The following is a 27,162-nucleotide window of genomic DNA, read 5'->3' on the forward strand; positions in this document are numbered from 1 at the left end:
ACTTCAGAAGGGAATGGCTCCAAGATAGAGTAGACAAGTGGTTACAATATTGTGTTAATCATCCAGGTGCCTGGAGACAGGGTTAAATATCATTCTGGTGTTTGCACAGTTTATTCTGTTAATTGTGCCAGTTGTAATTTAATAAAAGCTAACAACAATAGAACTAGAATCAGGTCCATTATCACTGGTGTATGTCATGAAATTTGTTGCTTTGTGATAACTGCACAATGCATGGCAAAGAATCCCGAGCTAGGGTAAGGTTGTTGACCCACGACTAACCCCGAATGTAACTGAGTACACTGTTCAAGGATTATAACTGCCAACCTTACCAATGATGCCTGTGACTCATGAAGAGTAAATAAATTGACTTACTTAGAATGTGTAGGTGTTGAACTAAAGGGTAGCACGGCAGATAAAGATGCCCAGGAATGGAGGGTGGAAGGTATTGCCCAGTCCATCACGTGTGAAGCTCTTCCCACCATTGAGCACATTGACAGGGACCACTGCCACAAAAACATCGCATCCGTCATCAAGAACCCCCACCATCCAGGCCAAGCCACTACTACCATCAGGCAGGAGCCTCAGGGGCCATACCACCAGGTTCAGGAACAGTTATTACCCTATAACCATCAGACTCCTGAATGGGCGTGGTTAACCGCACTCTCCTCAACTCCAAACTGATTCCACAACCTACTGACTCATTTTCAACCCATTTTCTCACTATTATTATTGGGTTTTTTTTTATTTGCATACTTTGATAATAAATAGACTTTGACTTTAACATTGAAAACATCCTTTTAAATAGTACACCCAAGGCTTTTCAATATACTTTACTAGCTCATGACATACTTTTTGATGAAACATAATCACTATTGTGATGTGGAACAGGAATTTACAAAATATCTTTTCCTCTTTGACCCAGAAAATAAATGATCTCTAAAATTCAGAATAAGGAAAGATCCAGAACAAAGTGCCGGTGGATAATGTTCTGTGGGTGCTTAGTGGCAACCTGCTATGAAGCCTCCTGCTTCAACAACTGACTCAGGGCACTTCTCTCTAAGTTAGACTTCATAAAGCCTTTGAAGTTCCACTTGGAAAAAGTTGAATCAGTTATCCACCTTTTATATTGAACCAGGCTGACAAATATACACAGGATCCAAACATTAAGGGATTTTTTCTGATCAACATAAACCTTTCTAAGTTCCTGTAGTTCTTGTCCGTGATGCAGGACACTGGCTTCTAAATTGAGAAGCTACAGAATTTTGCAGCACAGTGTGAGGCCTTTGAACAAAGCAGTACCTTCAAAGTAATGTACCTACCTGGGATCTCTTTCTTGTCCCTCAGATCTTCAAGGAATAGAGGCTTCAGTTGGGACTTGTGTTCTTCCCTGTTGTTTCTGCCTACTTTTGACCCATTGAACCTGTATCCTCATTGCTTGACTCTATCCCGTCACCCCTCATCCAGTCCCTTCCCAACTACATCAGAGATACCTCATATGTCCTTCACCAGTTTGACAGTTGTTATCCCTGGCTCCCACTGCCAATGGATGTGTCCAGTTTTTATACAGCTCCAACCCCCTCCCCATCAACAAGGTCTTAATGGATTCTGCTTTATTCTGCAACAAAGATTCAAGCAGTCCCTCTCCACCGGCATACTCATGTGCCTGCCTGAACTTGTTCTTACTCTGAACAGCTTCTCTTTTGACTCCTCTCACTTTATGCAAATGTGGGCTGTAGCTATGCCTGTCTTTTTGTTGGCCATGTCCTTGTACCAAATGTTCTCTGGTATCAATCTCCATCTCTTTCTCCGTCTGCATTGGTGCTGCTTCCTGCACTTGTACAGAACTCGTCAGTTTTATCCCAGAGGCGACTCAGTCTGCTGAGCTTCTGCATCAGGTAATGGTCCCGTAATAGGCCCGTCCGGCCCTTCGAAACGTGCCACCCAGCAACCTCCCAGTTTAACCTTAGGCTAATCATGGGACAATTTACAATGAATGACCAATCAACCTACCAACTGGTACATCGTTGGACTGTGGGATGAAACCCAGGCTGTCACGGGGAGACCATACCAATTTGTTACAGAGAGCGACGGCAAATTATGTGGTTTTGTTCAGGTCTTGTAGCTTTCATTTTTGGTCTTGTTTTTGTCTGGGGGATTTGGAGCTCCTTTCCGGGGAACGCGCTAAGATGGTAGCGTGATATTAATACGCAGCAGCCTCTCCAGACTCTGGATTAGAGATTGCCAAACGTTATGTGGATTTTCTGGTGTAGTCTGTTTTGTCATATGCTTTTGTGATATCATTCTGGGGGAACGTTGTCTCATTTTTTAACTGCATTGCATTTGTGGTTTCTTAATGACAATAAACTGAATCTGAATCTGAAATTCAAACCTGCATCCTGGAAGATTCAAGTTTCAAGTGCCCAGATGATGATCAGGAGTTTATGGGGAATTTTCCCAGATATTTACATCAGTTATTAGATATTTTGTTCAAGCGCAGGAGCTTACAGTTGTGTGCCAATTAGTTGTCCCCATCCTTGCTTTCCACATGACCTTGTAAATTTATTTTAGGAACAAATTCTCTGCAGCACACCACTATAGGAATCAACATGTTCAAAACAATTCAACTGCATCATATTTTCATCTCAGAAGTTAACATACATCATTAACAAGTCCTTTTAAATTTTGAAGCATTGTGTTATGGAATACATTACAGCAATCTTTCTGAGGGAGGAAATTTCATTGCCAATGAATGTGTTAGTTACTCATTGTCTTTATTCCTGTCTTTTCATTTTCAAGTTAAGTGTAGATTAAGAGTCCAAGTAAAGCTGATAATGTATTCTTGTCCCAAGATTGCAGGAAATCCTTTATTACATAAGTATGATATGATTGACTTCCACAGTTATACATTACCTCAGTGAAACATACATACCATACCAAAAGCAATCACAAAAAGACTTGTACCCCTATCGAATGTTGAAAGGCTTCAATAGAGTGGATGCAGAGAGGATGTTTTCTCCGGTGGTGGGGTGGAGGGGTGGTCTAGGTCCAGAGGACACAACCTCAGAATAGAGAGATGTCCATTTAGAGTGGAGACGAGGAGGAATTTCTTTAGACGGAGAGTGGTGAATCTGTGGAATTCATCCATACAGGAGGCCAAGTTATTGGATATATCTAAGGCAGAGTTTGATATATTCTCAGTTAGTCAGAGTATGAAGGGTTAAAGGCAGAATGCAGAAGATTGGGGCTAAAAGGGAAAAGGATCAGCCATGATGAAATGGTGGAGCAGACTCAATGGGCCAAATGGCGTAATTCTGCTCCTATGTCTTAATGGCTTATGTCTTACTGTGGCATGACTTTGGCCATAAACTCTTCATATAAATTTACGTTGTTTACTCTGCATTGTTTTCGTTTCAATTTTTGTGATTTTAATTTTCATATTTGGCAATTCCAGTTTTGCAAGCAGCCTCTAAAATTACTTGTAAATCTGGGAATGCCACAATATGAAATTCACTCAAGATCTGTTATCTCATAGGTAAGTAAAACTTACTCTGTTTAAAAAAAAATCATTCTTTTTTTCTTAAGCCAATTATTGAAAATGATGCATAAAATAATTGAAGAAGCCTGTACTGTTCTCTGGGTATTAATGGAATATCATTAGCAGCCTGAAAATTAAAACACTCCCAATGGTTTACACATTGAATCCACAAACAAAAGGACCAGGAAGATTCTGAGCTTATTTACATCTTGTTGACTCCAGCAAGGACTAATATTGGTACATTGTGGAAGAGAACCTTCACCGAGTTTTTCCTCCTCATCTGTGCTGGAAATGCGCTGATATTAGGCTAGGCCAGGATTAAGTCTGGATGTAACTCACTTATACCCACAAGTACTAGTTCACGTTCAGTTTATTGTTATTCAGCCGCAGACATGTATGCCACCTAATGAAACAAGGTCCTCCAGACCAAGGTGCACAACATAGTACGTATAACTCACACACATTACATATACAGCAAAGTAATATCACCACTAGTAAATTAACAAATACTACAGTGCATTTATGACTCAAGTTAAAAGTGCCGGTGTAACACTACTGGGGCTTCATGCCTGATGACACCTGGACGGTGGTAGGGAGTTCAGGTCGTCTTGTGTCCTGGGGGAAGAAGCAATTTCCCACCCTGACCGTTCTCGTCCTAATGCTGCAGTACCTCCTGCCTGATGGGTAGAGGGGTCAAAGCGATTTATGGACGGAAGGGAGGGTTAAAATCAGCCTCCGCACACCTACTGTCACATCTCGTGCATAATTAGCAATAGAGCAAAGGTGATTAGGGCTTCCATACCTGTACATAATCAGGCAGTCAGCCACCTCCAGGGGTGGAAGAGGGGCATAGAGAGGCAGAAAGGAATTGAGAAAATAAATAAAAGGTTACATGTAAAAATAGCAAACAAGATGTGGCTTTGAATAAAAATGCATCCTAATCCAGTGGGAGTCATGTCAACTCACTTAGAATATCAGTATACAGTGACAACCAATGCATCTGCTCTTTCCTGTCAGTTCCGACTGAGCTCAACCTCTCAGCAACCTCCCACTGCTGGGGCCACTGGTGACATTTAACGGGAAAACAGTTTTTTTTAGTGTAGTCCCTTTTGAATATGCCAGCAGATTTTCAAAGTTGCAGGCCACACTTTCCTGGTGTTCGGTAATCTTGTGAATGATTGCTTTCTGTTACTAACGAAGTATTGGTGTTCGATGTTGCTCGTTCTTGTCTCTGGGTCAGACGGCTGTTGTCAAGCCCCACAATTCATACTGCGACTCCATTCCAGTACTGAAGCGGGGCTACATGGTCAGATTTGCCATATTTATGGTTCAACATTAAGCTAAGCTGGACTAACATTTGAGGAAGATCTTCAGGGTTTTACCTTCTGCTCTGTAGTTACCGCTCTGTCGACCTCATCTGAACAGTTTATTTTACCCCTACTTGTGGAAGGTTGTGTAGAAGTTGGAATCATAGAACTATTATATTGTTGTGTTAGCCATGCCATTTCTCAGTGGAACAATTCTCATTGCCTTGTTTGTTCCCAATATCCCAGCAAATAATTTTCCTTCTGGTTTTAATAATCCCAATTGACTCCATTCCCAGTAATTTACAGGCAGTGAGTTCATGTACCAAGCAACCCAAAAATAATACCTGACGATGGCTCTGTTTCTTTCGCCCATCACTTTGAATGCATCTTCTGAGCTCCTTGGATCACTCGCTAATGGAAAAAGGCTTCTCTCTTATTTACCCAGTCTAAACCTGACATGACCCTGCATACTTCAGTCAAATATCCCTTAATCTTGCTTTAAGGGCAAAATCTCCAGCTTCTCCAATGTAGCTATGCTGCCTCACACCTGTCTGCCCTTTCCTTCCTTCCACTGTTTCTGCATTTCAAAAGAGCCTCATTCGCTGTAAAGATATTTTTGTAGTTTGTTTAGTTCTAGAAATGTACCTTCTCCATGATGGTAGCAATGAGAAGAGGGCATGTTCTGGGTGATGGGAGTCCTTAATGGTGGATGCTGCTTTTTTGAGGCATTGCCTTTGGAAGATGTCCTTGATGTGGGGGATGTTAGTGCCCATGATGGAGCGGACTGAGTTTGCAAATTTCTGCAGCTTTTTCCAATCCTGTGCAGTGGCCCCTCCATACCAGACAATAATGCAACCAGTCAGAATGCTCCCTACAGTGCATCTTTGGTGAGATACCAAGTCTCCTCAAGCTCCTAATTATATATAGCCTCTATCATGCCTTCTTTGTAATTGCATCAGTACGCTGGGCCCAGAATAGATCTTCGGAGATGTTGACCTCCGGAAACTCAAAACTGGTCACCCTTTCCACTGATGGTCCCTCGATGTTTATGGCCCTGGTCCTTTGGTCAACTCAGTTCCAGTGCATTGTGCACTTTGCAATTGCCCGCGGAGCCCTCACGTTCCAGTTGCCGTGCAATGCAAAAGAGGATGCCTTTCCTTTCCCCGCGAACAACGGTGTAATCAAGTCACCAGCAGTAAATAGTGCAAGCTATATGTGGGCAACAAATAATGACGAATAACGTCTCTCAAGTCATGGGAAAACAATTCCACAGTCATCCGTCACTCACTCGGGCGTGTAGTTGATAAACACCATCGAGAAACTCGGGCTCCTTCGCAGCAGCTGAAAATGAGATTCTTACTTCTGATTGATGTTTTCCGAGAAGCTTGTAAAAATGCATTTCCAGCTGATTAGTTCTGTGGGTGTCAATCTCTTGCTGTTTTATGACCTGCAGACTATGTGCCAGATGTACGTTTGCTTTACATAAACTAACAAAGATGAATGACTGAATTTGAGAGTCTCTTCTTCTACTTTCCTTCTATATTTCCTGAGGGAAGGGACTGTGCAGCAGCAGTGCTAAAAATGAGCTTTTAACACTCTCGACGCTGCATTTGTATTTATTCTGCAGGCAACCTAACGTATCTTCTGTCTCTGAAGATGATATAGTGGAATAACTAGGATTACTTTATTTAATAACCAAAATGAGATTTAAAGTGATACATTTAGCAAAATGCAAGTGATTTTCCAAACATGTACTGGCATATCCCCTTAAAAAGTTGACATCAATCATGAAAGATGTAAGGGAAAATATTAGACTTGGGGTAAAGGACACTGATGTAGTTACATAGCATCCCTGTGGAAATTTGGTACCATCCTGCCATTACTTTCTCTATCCCCATCCACTCTAGTGTTAATTTTCAGAGAAGCAAATGCAGAAATAAAAGCTTGTGTGAGCAGAAAGGCAGCTGGGTACTTCCAAATCTGAATCTAAAAAAGTGAATGCAAATATGATGTCCGCGGTTCAATTCCAGAAGCCTTCTTGCTATCTCAACATATTTTGCATAAATTGGGCATTGGATCGTTATTTGATGTTCCAGAGAAACTGCGGACATTCTGGTGTTGAAAGAACATTGGATTATTTGGGAGAAAGACTGAGCTTCAGCCTCAGCTGAGCTGACAAGGCAAACCCTGTTTACTCGCTTCAGATGCTGCCTGACCTGGCGAGTGTTTCCAGCTCTTCCTGTCCCTATTACAGCTCCACTGATTGCTGTGTTCTCTTTCACATTAAGTGGTGGAAAACAGAAGCTACAAACTCCCGATGCAAATAGAAGATGATAAAAACGCCCATTTGAGCATTGAAGCTGGTGATAATTGTGGCAAAATAGTTGATGTGTTTTCTTATGCTGTGAATATTCTGGGATTGTTATTTTTGCCCAATTACCAACAGACAGGGGTTCAGCTGCTCCATTCACATGTTTCAAGCAAAAGACAGATTAATATTTCAGGAGTACCAAATGTTCTGCAGTGTGCTTGACTGCATCCCGCAGCGATGTTATGATTGACAGTTTTCTCTGCAAAGTCAGAAGTTTAAAACTTTCCAGCCTTGATACTGCACTAGCTGATTAGCATTGTCAGCAATGGCATCCTTCTCCTGTTATCTTATTTGAGGCACTTATCCGAAAAGATTACAAGCTATTGTTCAAATATAAATTATAAGCCAATTTATTGGGTACAGGGACACCTACCTGCTCATTAATATAAATATCTAATCAGCCAATCATGAGGCAGCAACTCAATTGCATGCAGACATGGTCAAGAAGTTCAGATGTTGTTCAGAGCAAACATCAGAATGGGGAAGAAATGTGACCTGTGACTTTGACCGTGGAATAATTGTTGGTGCTGGATGGGATAGTTTAAGTATCGCAGAAACTGCTGATCTCCTGGGATTTTCACACACAACAGTCTCTAAAATTTACAGGGAATGGTACGAAAAACAAAAAAAACATTCAGTGAGCAGCAGTTCTGTGTGTAAAAACAGCTTGTTAATGAGAGAGATCAGAGGAAATGACCAAATTGTTTCAAGCTGACAAGAAGGCAACGGTAACTCAGACAACCACATGTTACAACAGCGGTCTGCGAAAGAGCCTCTCTGAACATACAACACGTTGAACCTTGAAGGAGACGGGCCACAGCAGCAGAAAACAATGCACATACACTCAGTGGCCACTTTATTAGGTACAGGAGATATTTAATAAAGAGGTCACTGAATGTACATATGCTAATAAATGCAAGGCCTCTGCTGTAACTTCGAATAAATGTTGAAATAATTGCACAAACTGCTGTTTTAAACATGTTATTAATTCTCATTCTTTGACTATGCTCATTATACACTTGAATGCTTTTCCCATTTTGCAGACGGATTGGCTGACTGTATGGATCCCGACTGCTGCTTACACAACGCCTGCCAAAACCAGCCATACTGCCGCGGATCACCAGACCCACTGGACATAATCGGCCAAAGCCAGCAGCCGCCCTCCCAACAAGCTGCCAGGTCCTTCCATGACAGAATTAAGTTTCTCACTGAACCGGACAGCAGTCATGTCCTACCTGGAGACAATCCTTTCAACAGCAGGTTAGTCTGTTAGTGCTGGAATGGGAGGAGATAATTCCATCCACACAGCGGTCGAGTGCATTGTCTATGTTGTTAAAGTCTAATAATAGAGTTTGTCCAAGCTATTTTCTCACTTAAGCCATGGAATTGCATCCAAGTCTCCTCTAAACACAAAGTACACTGCAGATGCTGTGGTCAAATCAGGACGTACAAAAAAGCTGGATGAACTCAGCAGGTCGGGCAGCATCCGTTGAAAGAAGCAAGTCAACATTTCGGGTCGAGACCCTTCGTCAGGACTAAAGGAGGGGGCAGGGGCCCTATAAAGAAGGTGGGGGGAGGAGAGAAAACCAATCAGAGGAAAGATCAAGGGGTGGGGGAGGGGATAGGCAGGAGAGGTTGCCTTCTTCTACTACCCATAGTGCTTTCCCCTTAGATTCCTTCTTCACCTCTCCTGCCTATCCCCTCCCTGGTTCCCCTCCCCCACTCCTTGATCTTTCCTCTGATTGTTTTCCACCTTCCCCCCGCCTTCTTTATAGGACCCCCTGCCCCCTCCTTCTTTAGTCCTGACGAAGGGTCTCAACCCGAAACGTTGACTGCTTCTTTCAACGGATGCTGCCCGACCTGCTGAGTTCATCGACCTATTTTGTACGTCTCCTAGAAAGGAGACTGATTCAGTACTCTGGTCTTTGAGTCAGGTGATTATAAGCCTCATTCCTGGATACGACACATCAACAGGACAGTTATTGTAGCTAACTAATACTCCCACAAACAAACTGAATAACTTTACTAATATCTCATTCAACTTCACTAAGCCAACTTCAGTTAATGGTGGAAGACTCAATATTCCCTTTCTTCCTTGCTAGCATTTACGTGAAGCGTCCCAGGGCAGCATGTTGGCTCGGTATTTTTGCCTCTGGCTACTTCCGTTTTCCTGATGGGCATGGCTCCCCATTAGGTACGGTCACACAGCTTCCATTAGTACTCCACTGAACCCTGTGTTCCTGCTGGGACGCAATCATTCAGACCCCATCTGCCACTGGGACTTCTACCAAGAAGTACTCTTCAGATGTCAAATTGGTCAAAGAATGTTAACTTCAGGGCATCAAAGATCAGCCTAATCATGTTCTCTCTCAACCTCTGTATCTTCTGACGCAATGGTTCAATTTAATATCAGAGAATGTATACAGTATACAACCTGAAATTCTTACTCTTTGTAGACATGCTCAAAAACAGAAGAGAACACTAAATCACAAATGACAGAAAAAATATTAGAACCCCAAAGCAGCACTCTCTCCCCTCCCATGCACAAGCGCCAGCAAGGCATCTACCTTCCCCAACATCTTAGCAGCAAGCATCAGCGCCTACCACACGCCAAGCAAGCAATAGTAAAGCCCCCAATTGAGTCCATGATTTGCAGTACAACAAAAGCTATTGTTCACCCGTCAATTCAACAAGTGACAGGCTCTCTCACAAACAAGGCACAGAAAGGCGTCACTCTTTGCCAGTGAGAGGAGATACCCCACCAAAACAAAAAACAGCTTATAACCATATAACAATTACAGCACAGAAACAGGCCATCTCGGCCCATCTAGTCAGTGCCAAACGCTTACTCTCACCTAGTCCCGCCTACTTGTACTCAGCCCATAACCCTCCATTCCTTTCCTGTCCATATACCTATCCAATTTTTTTTTAAATGACAAAATCGAATCTGCCTTTACCACTTCTACTGGAAGCTCGTTCCACACAGCTACCACTCTCTGAGTAAAGAAGTTCCCCCTTGTGTTACCCCTAAACTTTTACCCCTTAACTCTCAACTCATGTCCTCTTGTTTGAATCTCCCCTACTCTCAATGGAAAAAGCCTATCCACGTCAACTCAATTTATCCCCCTCATCATCTTAAATACCTCTATCAAGCCCCCCTCAACCTTCTACGCTCCAAAGAGAAAAGATCTAACTTGTTCAACCTTTCTCTTTAACTTAGGTGCTGAAACCCAGGTAACATTCTAGTAAATCTTCTCTGTATTCTCTCTATTTTGTTGACATCTTTCCTATAATTCAGTGACCAGAACTGTACAGAATACTCCAAATTTGGCCTCACCAATGCCTTGTACAATTTTAACATTACATCCCAACTCCTATACTCAGTGCTCTGATTTATAAAGGCCAGCATACCAAAAGCTTTCTTCACCACCCTATCCATATGAGATTCCACCGTCAGGGAACGATGCACCATTATTCCAAGATCACTCTGTTCTACTGCATTGCTGATTATGATACTATAGTCTGCCATGTCACTTTTATTCTGAGTTTCTCTGACTCAAGTAATGGCTACAAGCTCTCCCCCACCCTCGAGAGAAAGAGGGAGAGAGTGATGGCCTCATCCACTGCCGCAGTGTAATGTTCAGTTCTCCCGCGATGCCTCAGGTGGCGACACCGACATGGAAACGGTTCGTCCACAGGGCCTCACCCCAAAGACGTGCATCTTCCAGGACTTACCCTGGGGAGTTCAAAGACAGCTGTTCAGCGAGCTCCGGAAGAACACAGCTGTAAAGAACTGTAGTTTTAGTGCAGAGCCCCTTCCACCTTGAAAAGGAAAAAAAAGAGATATTAAAGAGGAGAAATTAAGCTGTTTCACACTAGACCTCGAGGAAACCACCCTCTGGTGGCAGTCTCTTACCTGGAGGATTCTGATGGATTTTCACCTCCTTGCCCATAGGATTCTGGGTAAAATTGGTGCACACCAGCGGTGGAACCTTAAAGCATGTTTTTAAGTAGTTTCTCAAAAGGCAGCTGTCTGAATGTGCCAACTGGCTGCCAGGAAGCCAAAGTGACGAGGTTATGGCAGGATATAGCAGGAAGTTCGGCTATCATAGAGTCATAATCTGAGAACTATACAGCCTTTTGGCCCATTATGCATATGCCAACCATTAAATTCTCATCTCCAAAACCTGGAATGCTCATATATTTTATTCCCCAGCTAATGAAAGCCAGCATCCCACATGCCTTCTTCATCACCTAATCTTCCTGTTTTGCCACCATTACGCATTTATACTGAGCAAGGTATATGCAAAGACCAGAAAACTTGGGATTGCTACCTTCAGAGTAGAAAAGATGAAGCGAATACTTAATGGAACTATTCAAAATAATCAGGGATTCTGATAGACCATGAGAAAAAATGGTTTCTGCTAGCTGAGAGAGAATAATTGGCGGACACAGATTTAAGACAAAAAGAGCCAGAGATAAGATGAAAAGAAATATATATTTACGTGGTATTTTTATAGTTAGGAAAACATGTAGTGGAAGCTAATTAATAATGATATTCAACAGGGAGTTGGATACGAATTTGTAAAGAAAAATGATTGCAGAGCCGTGAAGAAAAATTAAGTTTCTGACTGTCTCTAACAAAATAGACAGCATAGGCAGGATAGGTCATATGGCCTCACTGTTCTGTAGAATCTATTAAAGAGCAAGAATCTAGATGATGTTCAAAGTTGAGGTGTACGGAATTGTGGAGCAAGGATTCATTTAAATGAACTAAATTTAGCCCAAAATTAGAGGGGAAAAATCCACATTTTTAACGACGGGCACCTTGAATTTACCGATGTATGAAGGCAGACAAAGAAAGAAAAATCTTTTTTTCATTGTAAAAAAAACTCTTTAAGTGATATCTAAAAATGCTTCACAACCAATGATCACTTTTTGCAATGCATATTCTATTATGTAGTTAAGTTCTAAAACCAAGTGTAGGAAGTTTTAAAAATTCAAAACTGATCAAAGCATGCCGATATATTCACTCTCTTCTTTTTGCACATTCATTTCAAAGCCAGTTAAATCTGCTTTAGTCCTAACTTGTTTGAAAGTTCTTGTAGAGAGGAACAGTACAAAATAAGAGTACCATGTCGTCAATATCTGTATTTCATGAGGAGTTTGAGGAGAGTTGGTATGCCACCACAGCCACTCGCAGTTTTCTACAGATGTACCGTGGAGAGCATTCTAACTGGCTGCATCACCATCTGGTAGGGAGGTAGTGGGGGTGGGGGTGGGGGGTCTACTGCACAGGATCAAAGAAGGCTGTGAAAAGTTGTAAACTTAGTCAGCTCCATCATGGCCACTAGTCACTAGTATCCAGGACATCTTCAAGGAGCAAAGTCTCAAAAGGCGGCATCCATCATTAAGGACCTCCATCACCAAGGTCATGCTTTGTTCTCATTGCTACCATCAGGAAGGAGGTACAGAAGCTGATTCAGAAACAGCTTCTTCCCCTCTTCAATCTGATTTGTAAATGGACATTGAACCAATTAACACTACCTCACTACTTCTTAAATTTTTATTTTTGCCCTACTTACTGAATTTAACTATTTAACGTCTACATGCTTACAATAATTCACTTTTTTTCTATTAGGTGTTGCATTGTAAATACAATACAGCGAAGACAGCAAATTTCATGACATATGCCAGTGATATTAAATTGATTCTGATGGCTCATGTCTGCTTAAAGTGGCTTTCATGATCTAAAAAATATGGTCACTAACACAGCTTTAAATATTTTGGTTGAGAAGTTGAAGTGTCAGGGGATCCAAGACACGATGGTGAAGAAGGCATATGGGATGGTGACTTTCATAGCATATAAAATCATGGACATCATGGTGCAACTTTGGTTAGGCAAAGTGTGAATATTGTGTGCAGTTCTGGTCAGCACACTATAGAAAGGATGTGATTTCACTGGAGTAGGTGAAGAGGAGATTCATGTTACCTGGGATGGAAGGTTTAAGATATGAGAAGAGACTGGATCTGCTGAGTTTGTTTTCCTTGGAGCAGAGGAGGATGAGTGGGAAGTAATTAAGATGTAATAAATTATGAGGTGACTGGATACGGTGCATAGTGAGGAACTTTTTTGCATAACAGGGACATGAGTTTAAATGAAGGGGTAAAATGGGTAGGGCAGAAATGAGAAAGAATTTTTTTTAACCAGCTGGTGGTTGCAGGAATGCGCTGCCTGATAAAATGGCGGAGACGGTACAGTCACAATCCGAAACAGAATCAGATTTATTATCATGGACATATTTCATGAAATTTGTTGTTTTGTGGTAGCAGGACAGTGCAAGACATAAAAAGTCATTAGAAGTTACAATAAAAAATTAACATCGGCTTGGTAGCATAGCGGTTAGCATAAGGTTTTACAGTGTCGGCGACACAGGTTCAATTCCCACCACTGTCTGTAAGGAGTCTCTGTGTTCTCCCCGTGACCTCCATATGCTCTAGTTTCCTCCCACAGTCCAAAGACATAGGTTAATTGGTCATTGTAAACTGTGCCGTGATTAGGCTAGGGTTAAGTCAAGGGTTGCTGGTCTGCGTGGCTCAAAGAGCCTATTCTGCATTGTATCTCAATAAATAAAGAGGCCACAACATTTAAAAAGTATTTGAATGGGAACTTGAATTGCCCAGATGTAGAAAGTTGTGGTCATTGGGATTCCTAGACAGGCTGACATGGGCACAATGGGTCAAAAAGCCAGTTTTGTTTGATAGGGCTCTCTGGATTTGTAGAATTAACAAGCTGACCTGATTTCACAAGTAGACTAAACTCCATTTGTTAAATTTAATCCTATCATTTCAGAAGGGGATTTCAGCGGGCATATCTTACATTTAGTACCTTAAACAGAGGACAAAATTTTTCCGTCCTTTTTCCAAGAGAATGACTAATTTACATCTAGAGTGCCGTCGTAATTGTGCATCCTCTTGATTTAATATTACATTGTTTACTCACAAGCTGTCCACGGCTGGATTACCTGGTTGAATGCACATCCGCTTTGATGACAATAATGTTTAATTTTCTGGATAGGTGCAGAGAGAGGAATTTCAGTGTGGTCATATTGAAAAGTCTTTAAATAATTGATTATGCAGACGAAATCTCTGCAAACATTTTACGGGGGAAAAACATGTTAGACTGCAGATTGCAGATTTGCTAAGGCTGTTTGTTGGCATCCCATCTGTTTGCACTCAGGTATCATTAAGCTGAAGCTGTTTTATCTGGGAACTGTAAGGGTTTAACACCCCAGAACTATATGCAGACTGTAGCTAGGCTAAAGATTGTACATAATATTAATAAATACCTGAGTGGGATACTGATTGTTAACCTGGCTGCCTGCTGTACTAATCTGTTTTGATTTCGATCATATTATGCACAACAGCAAGATAGAGTTTGTCGCTGGATATCTCGTGCATCACAGCTATCTTCCCCAAGCTGTTTCTCAGTTAATAAGTGCAAACAAGCAGTCACCTTAAAAAAACGTGTAAGAATCAGTTATCCAAAATAAAAACAGAAGGCTCAAATCAGGTCTATCAATAGCTACAAAGGAAAGAAGAGTTATGTGGTCTGCCTCAGAATCAAAGGATAACGTGATACCCACGTGTTTTCCACATGTTAGGAACAATAAAGAGAATCAGGAAGAACAAGGAAGCAAGTCAGCAGATATGTGACTTTTCAAAAAGATCTGCTGTATAAAAAATGACATAATAATGACCATTGTGGGCACTGCCCTCCCAGCAAGCTGCTTTTTCCAAAAGCACCCTTCCGGAAGGCGCTATAGATAGATAGATACTTTATTGATCCCAAAAGATCTTAAAAAGTTTCTTTCCCCAGTCAGTTAATCAGATCAACCATTCTAATTAGATTTTCTCTGTCCCCCTCTATCTATTGCCCCTGCACTGCATTATAAAACTTTTAAACAACTTTTACTAATGTGTTTACATGGTAAATACATGCTGGTGTTTATGCACATTTTATTTCTTATCTGTAAACTTTCTGTCTTGTATAATTCTTCATTCTTTATAAATGTTGAATGTTGTTCTTTTATTGTTGCATGTCGCACCAACACTCCACAGCAAATTCCAAATACATGTAGATATATATGGCGATTAAATTGATCCTTGAACTTTAAAATATATGAAACATTGTCAATTTGGGATAAAGTTGCATAGAACTAGCTTCATGTAACTTGGTTCCCATTACAAAATCAGAAAGCTACAGCTTTTTAGGCAGACTTTCTAATAAGTGCCTCACTTGAATCTGGCTTGAGTTCTACTGTGCTGACTGGGCGTGTGAGAGAAAGAGTCGGTTTTGCAATATCATGGGTATTTTGAACAAAAAGTCCGTGCCATTTCTAGTCCATGTGCACAAGATTCAGTGCAGTTTGTAGACAAAAATGGACATACTTTTCCCTCAATCATGATTCCTCTCTCTGTTGCCTGCTGTCACTATGTAAGGATTCATTCAGACATCTCTCAGTGGCATTCTCAGCTGGAATCAAGAGGGAACGAGGAGAGATCTGTACTTCTCCTGGCCACATACTGGCTACAAGAGGATGGGTAAATTGAAAATGTGAGGTTGTAGCTGGTGAATGAAATCAACATGACACGAGCTTGTTTGCATTCAGGCCTTCTTGGGAGGAAGTAAATTTTTGAACTCATACTGACTTTTAGAAATGTTGTGCACAGAGGGGAAGCAGACATGTGGAGATCAGGCTTTTCCTGGCCAAGGAATGGAGAGGATCAAAATACAGGCGCAAGCCATTCAGATTGCATTCTGTAGCTTGACAGAGACTTGAAGGCAAGATGTATCCGTAGTGCATCAGATTGTGGCCCATGAACACCAGAAAGAAGCCGTATAAAGAGCATTTATCAATTACCACTGAGTACTATTAAGAGTTACAATTGAAGGAGTTGCCCCTGAATATGCTGATGTGCATCTTGTTCAAGCGCTTTGAGAGGGTATTGTTGTTTTTGTTGCTAAAGGATCCTTTACCATCCACTCATAATCTGGCTGCTTCCCTTAGTTCAGACTAAATGGATAACCCTTTAAAAATCTTGTCAGAAACTATAAAACAGGCTAATAAATGATTTTAATAAAGACCCTAATAATGGTGCATAACGTACTTACTGATCTATAAATAAAATGGGAACAAAAGCATGAAGCTGCCTTTGGGAAATACAAAATTATGTTGACAGACATCAACAGAATTTGGGATCTCCATGCAACCTGGTTCAGTCTAACCAGTAGAGTTAACAAAAGCTTGTGAATGACTACTTCCTGGATCCTGTCTTTCCTTCCGCCCATCCTCCAATCCATAGGAAGGTCCAGCAGGTTTTGATAATGGACCTATTACTTGTTTACAATACGTATTAAGGTGCAGTATCAGAAGTGCAATCAAAGAGCACAGGAAAAAAAGGGGCTGCCTGCATTCCAATTGTAAAGCAAGGATCATATTGATCTTGATAAGTTGTCAGGGGAATCCCTCCATTAAATCAGAATATCTGAAATAAAATTAATGCTTCATGAAGATGAATTAGTTAGGATCGTCCTTGCCCACATTATTTGATCACATTTTCTCTAATGGGATTGGCAGCAGTGTTTTTATTGACACAGTATACATGCTCACAAAACATTCTTTCCAAAGACATTTGATTCCTATTTTTAGCTGTTTTCTTTCATTTCTATTGAGAAGAAGGTCCTGCAGCCTTAGGTGTCACACCACCGGGTTTAGGAAAAGGAATTACCCTTCAACCAGCAGGCTGCTGGACCAGTGTGGATAACTTCACTCACTTCAACTCTGAACCGATTCCACAGACCATGGACTCACTCTCAAAGATTCTAGAACTCATGTTCTCTGTATTTTATCTATATTTTTTAAATTAATTTTTAAATGTATTTGAACTGTCTTCATTTGAATCTTAGGTTTGTATATGATGACATATACATTATGTGCTTTGATAATGAATTTACTTTGAACTTTGCTCCACAGCCTGAGCTCCGTTATCAGAGGGCAGGTCCTCACAGCAGATGGAACACCCCTCATCGGAGTGAATGTGTCATTCCTGCATTATCCGCAATATGGTTACACGATCACACGCCAAGATGGAATGTGAGTCTCCACCAGTCTGAATAAAATGCTCTTGTGCATCATTGAAACCTTGTGAGGCCACAGAACAAGATCTTAACCTAAAAAAACAGTGTATTTATGTGTACATCTTTATTTCCATAACCCAAATCCGAAGCCCTGTTTTCTGTTGTTCATCTCCACCGAATGTGATTAGTACGATGGCTTGGACAATTGTCTCAGGTGGGAATACAGGCAGGGCCCCAAGTCCGCACCTCTAAGTTTTTTTTGAGGACTAGCACCGCAGTTCTGCCTGACAGCAGCTGAGGAAATTGAACCACTGAAGGGTGTTGGAGAAATGCAACTGAAGTTCCCCTGCCCCTGGTTGTCGTGCTCAAGGCAGCATGAATTAAACACTGGCCATTTTCCTTGGTTTGGATGACAGGGTGAAGTGTAAAAAATGGATCCCTACGGTAAGCACTGAACGAGTCATACAGAAATAATAGTACACTGCTGTGCTGCTGAAATTCACTCAATTGAAGGTAATCATCTGGAATTTCAGTGACAATACAAGGTGCTGAATTTATAATGTGGTGTGCTTAATGTTACTGAACCAAGAAGTTTGAAAGCAAGAATTTTCTTATCAAAAATGGTCAAAAATTGGATAAAAGCAAACTTGAGCGCATTGTTTCTTTTCAAAAGCAAAATACAGCAGGAACTGAATTGTGTCGAGTGATGACAGATCACACATCTGAGGTGTTTCTGTCTTCACAGGTGCTGACTGGCCTGCTGAATGTTTGCAACATGATTTCCGATCATAAGCTGGATGACATGCAAACAAAAAGAACCTCCTGTACCTAATTAAGTTGCCACTGAGTTGTGTGTTCATGGTTTTCTGCTTCTGTAGGCCATCTACTTCAAGATTTGATGTACTGTGCATTCAGAAAAGGTCTTCAGCACACCACTGATGTATGCTTGGTTATTTGAGTGCTGTTGCCCTCCTGTCAGCTTGAACCAGTCTCACCATTCTCCTTTGACCTCTTTCATTAACAAGACATCTTCACCCATAAAACTGGTGCTTATTGGATGGTTTTGTTTCTCTCACCATTCTCTGTAAACTTTAGAGACTGTTGTGCATGAAGATCCCAGGAGATCAGCAGATACTCAAACCACCCCAATGGGCAACAATTATTCCATAGTTAAAGTCAATTAGATCACATTTCTTCCCTATTCTGATGTTTGGTCTGAACACCAACTGAATCACTTGACCATGTCTGCATGCTTTTATGTATTGAGTTACTGCCACATGATTGGCTGATTAGATAATTACATTCACAAGCAGGTTTACCTAATAAAGTGGTCACTGAGTATATGTATGTAATGATCAAACAGAATGGCACACAAGCAATAAGGTTTTCACTGTATCTTGGTACTTGTGGCAATAATTAACCAACACCAATCTTATTTTCCTGGTACCACCTCCTTTTCCCTCTTTCTATCATCCTGTTTATAAATCTCATCATATTCATTCTTCCTGATCAGCCTTCACACAGAATTTTCTTTTGAGTCCTTCTCTCTGCTCAAACTTCCTTAAAACTTGTTAGCTCTCCAGCTTTTTGCATTCCTGATGACTGGTAGTTGACCTGATGTATTAGACCATTAGACATAGAAGCAAAATTAGGCCATTCAACCCATTGTTCCTATTCTGCCATCCCATTATGGCTGATTTATTATCCCTCTCGACATCATTCTCCTCCCTCATCTTCCCATAACTTTTGACACCTTGACTAACAAAGAACCTATCAACCTTCACTTTAAATATACCCAATGGCCTGTTCTCCAGAGCCGCCTGTGGCGATGAATTTCACGGATTCATTACCCTGTGGTGAAAGAAATTCCTCCTCACCTCTTCTTTAAATGGATGTCAGTCTATTCTGAGGTTGTGTCCTCTGGTCCTATGCTCCCCCACAATAGGAGACATCCACTCTACATCTACTGTAGCCTATGCAAACCATGTAGCTATGTAGGGTTAACCTTGGTTTTCCAAGAACGCTGACCTGTTGAGTATTCCCATCATTATCTGTTTTCAGTTCTTTAAAGGAAAAATGATATTGAAGGTAAAACATAGTTCTGTAATTTTAATGCTTCAAGTGATAGTGATCTTTCTGCTCTAATTCTTCTAATCAGGTTTGATTTGATGGCAAATGGTGGAGCATCCCTCACCCTGTGCTTTGAACGTGTCCCATTCATCACCCGGCATCATACCGTGTGGATTCCTTGGAATGTCTTCTACGTGATGGACACCATGATCATGAAGAAGGAGGAGAACGAGATTCCCAGCTGTGATCTGAGTGGATTCGTGAGGCCAAATCCTGATATCTTGGCTTCCCCTCTCTCTACCTTCTTCCGCACATCTCCATCGCAGAGTCCCATTATTCCTGAGACACAGGTAGGCAGAGTCTTGCATCCTCTTTGCTTGGTAATGAAAGCAATGTCAGTGTATTCAGAGCATTGGTCGCTGTGTCGAATCAACCATTTTCATTGCATTATACCCGTTTCTCAAGAACTTGAGGTTGATCGATTCTTAATTAATTAATATGGGCATCAAAGACTACAAAGAGAAGGCAGAAGAATTAGGTTTGAGAGGGATAATAAATCAGTCATGATCATATGGCAGAGCAGACTTGATGGGCTGAATGGCCTAACTCAGCACATTTTATGGTCTATTTTCTCCATTCTTCTTCATTTGCTCTTCTCAACACCTTTGCACACTTAACAGCTACGGTCTGGCACTTCACACTATTGAAGGGTCAGTCGTATGAAGATGATTCAATTTGCATTGAACTTAAAAACACCTAGATGAGTCCTTGAAGAGCCAGAAAACAGACAGCTAGAAACTAAGAGCTGGAATGTGGAATTTAACAGAAAGTTTGCTTTAAACTAGCATGGGTATGAAAGCCTAAGTGACCTCCTTCTATGCTGTCCCTCTCTATGATTCATTAAACCATGGCAGCCACTGAGTACACACAACCTGTGTTTGTAGGTTTGCAAGTAAATGAAGGGAAGGGTGAGAGAAGGCCAACCTGGGTGTAGCATAATCCTGTCTGGCACGCTCCCCATCACTAGCATGCAAGCAACTAGAGAGGGTCCGAGAAATAGAAAATGAGGAAGTTCGCAGTTGATTTTATACTGGCCTGATAGTATGCAATTTACAGTTCAAATTGAGGCCAGTCAGCCCGTTATATTGACGCTGGCCAAAAGAGAACTTAAGGTTGAATCCTACACTCCAGTTCCTGGTCCATTTGACCCTAGCAGTCTGTGCTGGTATTTGTACCTCACACCATCTTGCACTATCAGCATCATTTTTCATTCCCTTCAGAATCATGTATGTATATCATTTCTCCCTTGATGCACCTGTGCTGTTTGCTTGAACACCATCCATGTGGTCACACCTCCCAGATTACAATCACTCTCTGGGTAAAGGTGGTGCCCCAAATTCCTTGTTATCTCAAATACAAAACCGCTGGTAGCAACACATAATGGTTCCTCATTAGTAAGAACGCGAAGTTTTCTGATCTCCTTTCCCAGCATTACTTCTTTCTCTCAGTAATTAGTCCAAGTTCTCGCCATTTACCATCACCAACAGTGGAACAGCAGTGGGCTCTGGCCAAATCCCTCTGCTCCACGATGCATCACATTCATCATCTAACATGTAGAATCATCACATTACCTTGGCATTAGAACATATTTTGATTACTAGGCTTACATTTGCACACCTGGGGTCTGCGCTGCTCTAAACTTCGAGGCACTAGGTTCAACCTTCAATCAAATTTCCCATTCCATATTCATGGCCCCATCTGCCCTGCCTAATGAAGTGTTGTTAATGGTTGCCCAGGAGAAATCACAGTTGAAATGAAATAAGTGATTTTTTTTTCTTAATATCTCCCCGAAGGTTGTTGGTATTGTCATGGCCTCTGCTGCAGCTGTAAATGAAGTCTCTCTTTCTCTCGACAATTTTCTCTCTTTCTCTGACTCTGCCTCTGGTGTAATGGCAGGTGCTTCACGAAGAGACGGAGATTCCAGGCACGGACCTGAAGCTCACTTACCTAAGTTCCCGAGCGGCGGGCTATAAGCCAGTCCTGAAAATTACAATGACCCAAAGCACGGTGCCTTTCAACTTGATGAAGGTGCACTTGATGGTGGCCGTGGTGGGTCGACTCTTCCAGAAGTGGTTCCCAGCATCACCAAATCTGTCTTACACCTTCATATGGGACAAAACTGACGCCTACAATCAAAAGGTCTATGGTTTATCCGAGGCAGTCGGTAAGTTTAAAGTTTCACCCAGGTATATCTCAGATTCACCTCTCCCATTTCCAAAGATACAATCCCATGGGATTGGACAGTGTGGTATCAAGACCAGTGATTCCTGGCAAATTATTCGAGGGTGTGTTAATACAGACAAGCTTGATACTGCCCTCAATGATTTTCATGATCAGTTACTTTCTGTATAAGTTAATGAATGTTAAGAACCCATCAGAATTTGAGAGCAACACACACAAAATGCTAGAGGAGCTCAGCAGGTCAAGCAGCATCTATGTAGGGAAGTGAACAGTTGTCTTTCAGAATCCTCTCTACCGTACAGCTGTAGAAATTTACAGGAGTCCTTGGTGACACACCAAATCTGAAATTCTGAATAAAGTAGAACTACGGTGTGCCTTATTCACGATTGCATCAATGTGTTGAGCATAAGAAAGACCCTCGGAGATGTTGACTCTCAGGAAATTGATACTTCTGACAGACACTTCAATAAGGACTGGTCTGTGTTGAGGTTGACAAGCAATGTTTTAGTCTTGATGACATTGAGTGTGAGGTTGTTGCTGCGACACCACTCAACCAGCAAATCCATCTTGCTCCTGTAGGCATCCTCATTGTCAATTGAGTTTCTGCTTCCAACGGTGGTGTCATCTGCAATTTTCTAGATGGCATTTGTGCTGTGCCTAGCCAGACAGTCATGGGGATAGAGAAAGTAGAACAGTGGGCTAAGCAGGATCTTTAAGGTGCGCTTGCGTTGATTGTAAGGAAGAAGGAGACACATTGACAGTGATCTCCCAACGAGGAAGTCAAGAGTGCAGTTGCAGAGGAAGGTCCGAAGGCCTAGGTTTTGAAATTTTGAAGCTAGGTTTTGAAGCTTCTGTTGACTAGTGAAGGAACCTGGCAAATACACCATCAGAGCTTGCTGCCTTTTGAGGGTTCACTTTATTGAATGCTGTTCTGACGTCAGCCCCAAGACAACGTTCACAGGGTTGCCAGATGCTGCAGGAATTCACACAGGTGTAAGTGTTATCCTTAATGGGATTGTGGATTGTGGACAGTATTTTCCCCATACCCATTAATATTTTTTCAGCAGAGTTTAAAAGTAATTATTAATAAGTTTTTATTTGAGCTGGGGATTTCATAATTTCTACAAACCTCTCAACATAGAAGAGCTCCCTAACTTCGTTCCCTAATGACTTGGCCTTTTTAAAGTATTTTTAACTATTTAAATTGTTTTTAAACCAACACTTTTGAAACTTGGTCTCAATCCCTGACATCCAAACATTGAAAATTGTCTACCTACCCCCAGAACCCGTTATTATCTTGAACCCTTCAATCAACTCACTGCATAACGCTCCTCTTTGCCTGATTCAAACTCAGTGAATTTCTCCTTTATAACCTCCACAGCCAGTTGTGCTGGACACATGGCCCACTTACTCTTCCCACCAGTACTGGTTCCACTTATTATGCACCTGCTTCCACCTTGGCTGAAAGCATTTAAGCCCGCGCAGTCTGAAACACATGCTTGCCCTCTCTTGGTTTGAAGAGATTGGTTCTGCTCAGCAGATTCGCAGGAACCAGGCTAGATACTATTATCAGGGTCCCAAGATCCCTGCAGCAATACCTGATGCTTAGTAAAAGGGTTGATTTTATCATTCATGTTAATTAATGGCATGAACTACAAGAAATAAGTCTCTGCAAGATCTCTGAGGAGACTTGTTTTTAAACAGTCTTTTTAAATTAAGTGTTCTTTAACTGCAAGTCCAAAATTGTAAAGAGTTTCTGAAGGCAAACATTAGGTGCAGCATTTCAATATGAAAAGAGAGAGAGAGAGAGAGAGACACACACACACTCTCTCTCTCTCTCTCTCTCTCTCTCTCTCTCTCTCCCTCTCCCTCTCCCTCTCCCTCTCCCTCTCCCTCTCCCTCTCCCTCTCCCTCTCCCTCTCCCTCTCCCGCTCTCTCTCTCTCTCTCTCTCTCTCTCTCTCTCTCTCTCTCTCTCTCTCTCTCTCTCTCCCTCTCCCCCTCTCTCTCCCCCTCTCTCTCCCCCTCTCTCTCCCCCTCTCTCTCCCCCTCTCTCTCCCCCTCCCTCTCCCTCTCCCTCTTTTACTTTATGGAAGGCAAGGGAACCAATTGACCCATCCAATGGCTCGTTGCAGAACTATATGTATAGCCCCCGTGCTTCCAGCAGTCCTACAAATTATTTTTTTTTCTCAACTGCCTGTTCAAATCCCCTCTGAAAATGCTGATTGCCTCTATTTCCTTAATAGACAGTGTGTTTCAGATCATAACCACTGTGGAAAAGTGAATTTCCTCATCCCAACTGCACTTTTTCTTCAAAAATTAAATCTGTGTCCTCTGGTCTTTGAATCATTCTCAAACGGGAAATGCCTATTTACCCCATCTGATAAGAGTCACGATATAATAGATCTTCGACAAATCTCCCCATAAACCTTGTTTGTTCCAAGGACCACTCCATCTTCTCTGGTCTAACCTTTTGTCTGTAAATTCTCATGCCTGCAATAAAAGTAAGTATTTTCTGTAGTGGCAGGGTCTTGGCGTCAGAATGGAAGGAATTCCCTTATGGAACAGAGATGAGGAGTAATTGCTTTAGCTGGAGGATTTTAAATATGTGGAATTAATTGTACAGCTGGCTGTGGAGGCCAGGTCATTTAAAGCGGAGGTTGATAATTCCTTGATAAAGTAAGAGTCAAAAGTTATAGGGAAAAGGCAGGAGAATGGGATTGAGAGGGATAATAAGTCAGCCATGATGAAGCAGACTTGACGAGCCGAATGGCCTAACTCTGGTGCTATGTTTTATGGTTGTCTACCTACAAGGTGTGCAATTACATATGTTCAAAGTTTCTGCCTCTAGTTGGAGTGCTAATGTATTCCATCTCAAAGCCAAAGTCAAATTTATTGTCAGGGTACATACATGTCACCATATACAGCCCTGAGATTCTTTTTCTGCAGGCATACTTAGCAAATCTATAGAACAGTAACTGTAAACAGGATCAATGGGCAACAAATTGTGGAAAAACAGATATAAATAAATAGCAATAAATAATGAGCATGAAATAACAAGATAAAAGCATTCTTAAATGAGTGAAGTTATCCCCTTTTGTTCAAGAGCCTGATGGTTGAGGGGTAGTAACTGTTCTTGAACATGGTGGTGTGAGTCCTGAGGCACTCGTACCTTGATGGCAGCAGCGAGAAAAGAGCATGGCCTGGGTGGTGACGATTTTGATGATGGATGCTGCTTTCCTACAGCAATGGTTCATGTAAATGTGCTCAATGGTTGGGAGGGTTTTACCTGTGATGCACTGGGCTGAATCAACTACCTTTTGTAGGGTTTTTCCACTCAAAGGCATTGGTGCTCCCATACCAGGCCGTGATGCACTGGGCTGAATCAACTACCTTTTGTAGGGTTTTTCCACTCAAAGGCATTGGTGCTCCCATACCAGGCCGTGATGCACTGGGCTGAATCAACTACCTTTTGTAGGGTTTTTCCACTCAAAGGCATTGGTGCTCCCATACCAGGCCGTGATGCACTGGGCTGAATCAACTACCTTTTTTAGGGTTTTTCCACTCAAAGGCATTGGTGCTCCCATACCAGGCCGTGATGCAGCCAGTCGGTACTCTTTCCACCGCACATCTATAGAAGCTTGCCAAGGTTTTCGATGACATGCCAAATCTCAGCAGACTCCTGTGAAAGTAGTGACGCTGTTGTGCTTTCTTTGCAACTGTATTTATATGATTGCTCCAGGAAAGGTACTCTGAGATAGTGACATCCAGGAATTTAAGGTTACTGACCCTCTCCATCTCTGATCCTCCAATGATTACTGGCTCATGGACCTCTGGTTTCCAGGAAGTGCCCAGTTAATATCCACCTCTGTTGATTATAAAGCGCTGTCCTCCTCGGCATTGGAGGAACCAGCTGCAGATTTGGTGATTGCTTAGTGGAACACCTGCCTTTGATCTGCATGTTGTCTGCCTCCTACTCCCACCCTGACCTATTGGTCTGTGGACTCCTGTCACGGTGAAGCCCAGCACAGGCTTGGGAAACAGCACCTCATCTTCGTTCTGGGCATGTTGCAACCCAATGGACCCAATATTAAATTCTTCAAGTTAAGGTAACTTGATTCCTCTTTCAGTAATATTAGCTTGTTTCTTTTTGGGTTTCCATGTTTTTGAACTATCAAGGTTTGGAAGACTATGGACCTAATTCAGGTAAATGAAATTGGTGTGGATAGGTGCAATGAGTGCTGTAAGTCTTGTTTCTGTGCTGTAGAATTTAGTTACTCCTTGACACCAGCCAAGTGCTCCTGCTTCTGGCCAAGAAGTGATAGATACAGAGTGCTGAATCCAACTCACTTTTACCTATCTAATTGGGCTCACACAAGTTTTGTATGGAAGAACTATGAACACTTAAAAGGCATTTGGATAAGTAAATAGATCTGAAAGGTTTAGATCAGGGGTTCCCAACCTTTTTTTATGCCATTGACCCCTGCCATTAACTGAGGAGTGCATGGGGAATCCTTTGTTTAGATGGATGTGTGTCACAAGGTCATGGTTGGCATGGATGAGTTAGGCCAAGGGACCTGTTTGACTGTGGTATTGATTTAATGTTGTCACACGTACCAAGACCCAGTGAAAAGCTTGTCTTGAATACTGTTCATGCAGATCAAATCACTACACGGTGCACTGAGGTACAGTAAACAATAACAATGAAGGATGAAGTGTAAAAGCCACAAAGTGCAGCGCAGGTAAACGATAAAGTGCAAAATCAGAACGAGTTTGATTGTGAGGTCAATATTCCATTTCATCGTACAAGAAGTCTGTTCGAAAGTCTGATAACAGTGGGATGATGTCCCTGAGCCCAGCAATACGTGTTTTCAGACTTTTGTATCTTCTGCCTGATGGGAAAGAGGGGACAAGAGAGAATGTCCAGGGTGGGTGGGACATTTGATTATGATCAGTATCAGTATTTGGTCACTGTGGCAGCAAGAATTATGGACAGAGGAAAGGCTGGTTTCTGTGATGTGCTGTGCTGTGTCCACAACTCTCTGCAGTTTCTTGTGATCACATTCTTTTTAACCCTGATGCATTTTGATTGAAAACATTCATTCTTGCCACCCAGTAATGATATAATCTTTCTACACAGTTTCTGTCGGCTACGAGTACGAGTCCTGCCTTGACCTCATCCTCTGGGAAAAGAGAACTGCTGTTCTACAAGGCTACGAATTAGACTCTTCAAACATGGGAGGCTGGTCACTCAACATACACCATGTTCTAGATGTCCAAAATGGTAAGTCTTTTAAGCAATGAAAAGCACGTGATGTTTATCTGGCTGCAACTTCAAACAAAAAGGGAGCAGTTAGCGATTGCACCATGAGCAACGAGGCAGGATTCTGTGCACCTTGATCTGAAAAAAGAAATGGAAGAAAAATAATTGTACTAAACATTAAATTTTACAACTTCAGGTAACCTGATTACTTTCTGTATCATTTGTCTGTCTGGATC

General features: G+C 41.8%; 1 protein-coding gene across 17 annotated transcripts in view; it reads left to right on the forward strand.

Moving 5' to 3' along the window:
* The window catches only part of LOC140728939 (teneurin-3), a 2,305,574-nt gene that overhangs the window by 2,202,332 nt on the left and 76,080 nt on the right, over positions 1–27,162 (forward strand). For all 17 annotated transcript variants that reach the window (XM_073048051.1, XM_073048055.1, XM_073048053.1 and 14 more), the window contains 5 exons: positions 8,257–8,473; positions 17,251–17,370; positions 19,513–19,774; positions 21,381–21,648; positions 26,804–26,947. In XM_073048051.1, coding sequence (XP_072904152.1) covers positions 8,257–8,473; positions 17,251–17,370; positions 19,513–19,774; positions 21,381–21,648; positions 26,804–26,947 — 1,011 coding nt within the window. The remainder of the gene's footprint in view (positions 1–8,256; positions 8,474–17,250; positions 17,371–19,512; positions 19,775–21,380; positions 21,649–26,803; positions 26,948–27,162) is intronic.

This window comes from Hemitrygon akajei, chromosome 6 (assembly GCF_048418815.1).
Source record: "Hemitrygon akajei chromosome 6, sHemAka1.3, whole genome shotgun sequence".
NCBI lineage: Eukaryota > Metazoa > Chordata > Chondrichthyes > Myliobatiformes > Dasyatidae > Hemitrygon > Hemitrygon akajei.